The sequence below is a fragment of the Eimeria mitis genome, genomic scaffold, assembly GCF_000499745.2.
Source record: "Eimeria mitis Houghton genomic scaffold, Emh_scaff359, whole genome shotgun sequence".
Classification (NCBI taxonomy): Eukaryota; Apicomplexa; class Conoidasida; order Eucoccidiorida; family Eimeriidae; genus Eimeria; species Eimeria mitis.
The window spans coordinates 10,581-15,726 of NW_013571934.1; the positions used below are offsets into that span (position 1 = coordinate 10,581).

At 49.9% G+C, this 5,146-nt stretch overlaps 1 protein-coding gene across 1 annotated transcript; it reads left to right on the plus strand.

Moving 5' to 3' along the window:
- Nucleotides 1-1,811: 1,811 nt before the first annotated feature.
- On the plus strand, nt 1,812-3,233 carry EMH_0009370 (uncharacterized protein; the record flags this gene model as incomplete). Its single annotated transcript, XM_013498641.1, has 2 exons — nt 1,812-2,985; nt 3,103-3,233. 2 exons carry the CDS (start codon nt 1,812-1,814, stop codon nt 3,231-3,233), a joined length of 1,305 nt encoding a protein of 434 aa, XP_013354095.1.
- Nucleotides 3,234-5,146: the final 1,913 nt, after the last annotated feature.

A 5,146-nucleotide genomic window follows, 5' to 3' on the forward strand; every position in this document is an offset into this window, starting at 1 on the left:
TTAAGCGCTGCAGAAGACATTAACTGCTGTACTGTAAACTGTGCAGGTGTGAACAACAACACGCCGCTCGTTTGGTTTTTCTTCAAGCAAGGCTGAATCTCTACCGGCATGTTCTAACCGAGGATTCAATTGCTTGACGCCTTGGACGAATAATGGCTCGCAGTGAACTCAGGGAGGCTGTCCACTGGGAGTTTTTTTTATTTTCAAGGCCCAAGCGCTTCGTATATGCCTGTGTAGTATGGCAGCATTGTGTTTCATGAGTGCGCCAGTGATCAAAGGCGTCCCACGAGTTCCTGAGGACCCATATGGGGAGCGATTCTTAGGATTGAAGTTCCCGCCAAAATCTCGTACAGTTGAAAACTATTGCCATATACACCAAAGCAGGAGACAGTCGATATGGAAACAACCGGAAATGCTCTCGCATCTCCGAAAAATTCTAAAATGTTTTGCTTACGGTTACGGTATGGTGCCAGTCGCCGCAGGTATTCCAAGCTTCTCAAAATATGGACATTTCCACCCTCCAAGTGGGCTAGTTAGTCCTTCACCAGCAAACTCTTTATGCAGTTTCTGATAGGCTCTCCAGAGTGCAAGGTGCGCATGGTACCAATTGATGCTCACGATACCGCTTAGCAATTCTGTTACATCCATGGTACATACTAGCAGCTGCCACGGAACTGTTTGGGTCTGGTGGTCGATGGGACACTGGGGTCCAATCAGAAGCTTGCCAGACCTGCACTTGCATAGGGCCCAAGCTGCCTCTCGAATAGACAGATTCACTCGAAGCTGTGTATCATACTGAACGTGTTCAACAACATGACCCGACAGACGAGCGCCTTGCTCTCGCGTCTTCCGGAGAGCAAGGCAGGTCGTTCGTCGGAGGGTCCAAGCTGTCAATCAACGAATGCCTCTCTCTGGTGTGCATTGTTGTATGCTGCCACCTTTAGTGTTCTCAGTAGTGAGGTTCGGAGGTGCGGGCCAGAGCAATCCTGCGCACCGCATCGTTCATGGCGTGTTCCCGCCTTACCGACATCTGAATTGGCAAAACAGGAGCTAACGAGGGGAAAAGTGTTAGGGGCATCCTGTGTATAACCGTCATTGCGTGGTCTAGCACAGCTGTGTTACCACTCTGCGAATTGCATATTGCACGGCTAGCCCTTCAAAACGCCTAGTTTTGGGAGCTCCTCACTACAAGAATAAACACTTATTACTAAGGATATAATTAAATCTACATTCTGAGCAGCGGAGTGCAATGCCGTGTGCCGAGCATGGAGGGGTCTCGAGCTGACCCCTCATCGGTCAGCGTTCGGTGTGGTGCTAAGGGGTGACGAGAAATGGCTGAAGTCTTAGTTACTTTTGGCAGTTTCCGATTATAAAAGTAGGAAGAAACCCAAATCTATTCCTGTCTTCCGCTTTCCACGAGCCGGTAGCTCTACAGACATTCAGAACTTGGTAGCCACGGGCTTGCCTCAGGAATGAACGTCAGAACTCGATGCTACCACTATTAGATCCTTTGCCAACCTCCCACGGCCAATACCCCACCCAGTTTCACCATTAGTTGTGTCCTTTTTCAACTTATCGTTGGAAGCATCCACACGAAAATCATTGGGTTAGTCCTAACTCTGGAGGATCAATAGACCAGTGGTTGGCCGTGTTGGCCATTCCGGCGCTACACTGCTCTGAATTTCCCTGCCCCTGTCCCTATCTCAAATTCAGTTATGCAAAGTAAAAATATATTCCCTGGTTGATTTACAGACAGGAATTTCCACTTAGTGGCGGTTGACCCCCTCAACTGGCGCAGCACCCAGCCGTTCATGGAGTCCTACCAAGTAAGCACAGATGGAGGCTCAACTTCATCTGGCAAAACTACCGAAGGGTCGACAGCTGACTCAGGGGAGAGTTATCGTTGCCGTATGTTAGTGGAAGAGCTCCTTGAGTCACCTGCCGCTCCTGTGGAATCGCTTGTGGAGGGAGCCCAGCTTGAACAAGTTGCTGCACCTACACCGCAGAATCCCTTGGCGGCTCTTGCTGTTTACGTCGATGTTAATTTTTCCTCCGCCCTCCAAATGCTCCGAACAGCTGCATCAGTCACAGTCGAAGAGGCAAAAGCCACTCTATTCTCAGGCAGTAGCGGGAGGCTCAACATTGCGAGGAGGCTGCATGGGAGACTGGAAGAGCTATGGACTCGACCCTATAGGCAGCTCAAAAATGTGAATGTCGATAAGGTCCGTCTACTGCTTGGCAGCTTAAAGCGCCAGGATCACCGCTGCGGGCAGGACACTCCCACACTGCCGCCCACAGACCTCAGTGACGAGGCTGCAGCAGATCGGTATACGAATACGGTGGACGCCAGTCTCTCATGCGGGCTACCAGCCTATTCGATGGATCGCTTCTTGTCAGACAGTGAAGTGCACTGTGCTGACGCTTTGCCGACGACGTGGCGCCCTTTCCGCAGAGATGATGGAACAATCATAGCACCTCCAGTGGAGCTACTGGCTGCTTTTGCGGACTCGAAAAGTGCGCATATGCCTTATAGTAGAAACAATCCCTCCACTTTTGAAGGTCAGGAGCTCTGGACATCTGCACAAAGGACCCCTTTGAACAGCACCGTCGGGTGCGTCGTGGGTCTGTGCGTACGCAGTTTACTGGACCTGTACATTCAGGCCATTCGCTCACTGCAGCCTACGCTGTTGCCGCGGGGTTCTGTGGTTCTCGTCACAGCTGTTAACGTGCCGATGATGTTCAGGGTGTTAGAGGAGCACCACTTGGTAGTACAACCGCTTGATCTCGACCCTCATACGTTGATGCCCAGCGAGCAAATTTTACAGCAGGCAGTGCAATGTTGGGGCTCTAGGGTTAAAGCAGTCCTCTGTTCTCACCTTTACGGAGGCGTCTGCGACTTACAACCTCTTGTGGACTTCAGCATAAAACACAAGCTGCTTCTCATAGAGGATTGCGCTGAGTCATTTGTCGGAGAGCTGTACAAAGGTCAGTGGCAAATCCATTGTCGTTGATGGTTCCGTCCGTAGTAGCGTTGGTTACGTTTCTGGTGTTTCCGTTGGCAAAATGTGGCTGCCGTGTGTTCACCGCTGTCCCTGCTCTTAGGCCACCCTTGGGCGGATGTCAGCCTTTTCTCCTTCGGGCTGATCAAGACGTGTACTTCCGCTGGAGGAGGGATTGCAACCGTGCGTTTCCAGCTGTGTTATCCACGCCGGAGGCCGAAGCTGGGTATATAATGTAGTAGTGTCTCTTCGCCTTTTCCTTGTTTGACGAGGCCACAATGAACGAGTAACGGAACCTATCTGGCTTCCTTTTGTGGGGTGCAAAATTGACTTGTCTTGCAGGTGCGTAGCCGTTTTGTCGCTGCGCGCATGCGCTCCTTGCAATCGCTGTATCCATATAGCAGCCGTCGGACATTTTTCAAAAAGCTTTTCGTGACTCTGGGGGCATGCGGACTGCAAAGCGAAGTGTTTATGAAGACATTCTTGAGATTTTGCCAGTAAGGTAGCACCGCATGCATGAGCTACTTTGGCGCTTCAGGATAACGTTTAGCAGCTAGTTCTCCGTTCCTTTGCAGAAAGGGGACATGTCGTTGTTAGGTTAGTTCGTTTCGGCGTGAAGCATGCTCCTGTCTGTGTTTGTGGTGCTTTGAAAGTGTGCTAGGCTGGAATCCAGGAACTTTCCTACAGTCATTTGTAAGCTTTTCCCTGTTTGGCACCAGGAAGGCCGGCTATTCGACCAGCGCAGCAGCAGGAAGGAAAGCACTTTTAACGCTACGCGCGCAGCGCTGTAGCTACTGTGTAGTTTCATTGCATTGTGAGTGCCGTGTATTTTGCAGGTACGGGGCTTTCCATCATCAGGGCAGCTTTTTAAGCTTCTCCGGTTCCAACCAAGCTCTTCACTTCTTGCAGTGCTCATGTACGAATTGTATAATCAGTGCACGATAGAGTCAGTCGGTAGATATGCTGCTGATTTATTCTATATTTGAGGCTTCACAACCCTGTATCGTTGCTTGTGACTCTGGGAAACCTCAGGAAAAGACTTGACTCGTGGAATTTGCAGGAGTTCATTGAACAGCAGTTGCGCACGACCAGATTCGCTCGGAGGCTCCAGCACCTAGGTTTCCAATTGCCAGGAAGTGATGCTGATTTCAAGACCTTCTGGTGGGGCGGGGCAAAACACTTTAAATCACTTTAGACTATTGTTATTTACAAGAGACTCTTGACACAGTCATATACTACTGCTGGTCAAACACCTTAAGTTGGCTGTGCACCCTCTTCCAGGATGTTATTGCACCTCAATATGTTTGTGCACAAACGAATGAGCCTATTATTGAAATGGAAGCGTTTTTATCTTTGTATGTCGTGAAAAGAAATGACAGCGGAGCTTTAGAATCTCGTGAATTAACTAGCTGTTTGGCCTCATCGGACCACGACGTCTAGGGTTACTGCGCTGATAGCCTGCAAAAGAGACCTCTGCATCGTGTCCGCAGGCTATTTCCAGTCGTCACACCGGATGGATGGAGTAGTGCGGATTTCGAGGCTGTTCTTCGACAAAATGGGCTGTTTGCTGCTAGCGACGCTACTACGCTCGTCTGCTGCACTGCACTGCCAGGCTGTGCAGGAGGTATGGGATATCCGAAGATGGCTTCTGATGTAATGCGCCGCATTGTTTACTTGCCAGTAAACCGCAACTCTACACCGAAGCAGCTTCTACAAGTAGAGGCAGCAGTGGCAAGGGCTTGCGGGCGTGAACCAAATGTACACATGCGTTTTACTAGCGGTTGCATCCATCGTGGCGTGGACAAGGCAGAGGGTGAAATGCCTAGCATACTGAAACGAGGACATAACTCTGACACATCGAGTGGCACGTCAAGTGTCTTACAGGGTTAATATCACTCGTTTGAACGTGACGAGCATTACCGTTTGCACATTTCGTTCCTGTGCTTCTAATCACTGAGTACAGTGGTGCACTCGTTGAGAAATTTAGGAAATTTAGTCAAAAGAATGCTTGTTGCAAAAAAGCACTGCATCTCTTCTCTGCTTTAAGTATGTCCCACTTAAAACCTGTCCTCTGGGGCAAGGCTTTTCTGTGCATTGGGGAAGAAATCTGTGAGATCTTTTCGGAGGTAAAGGGATCCCTGACCTTC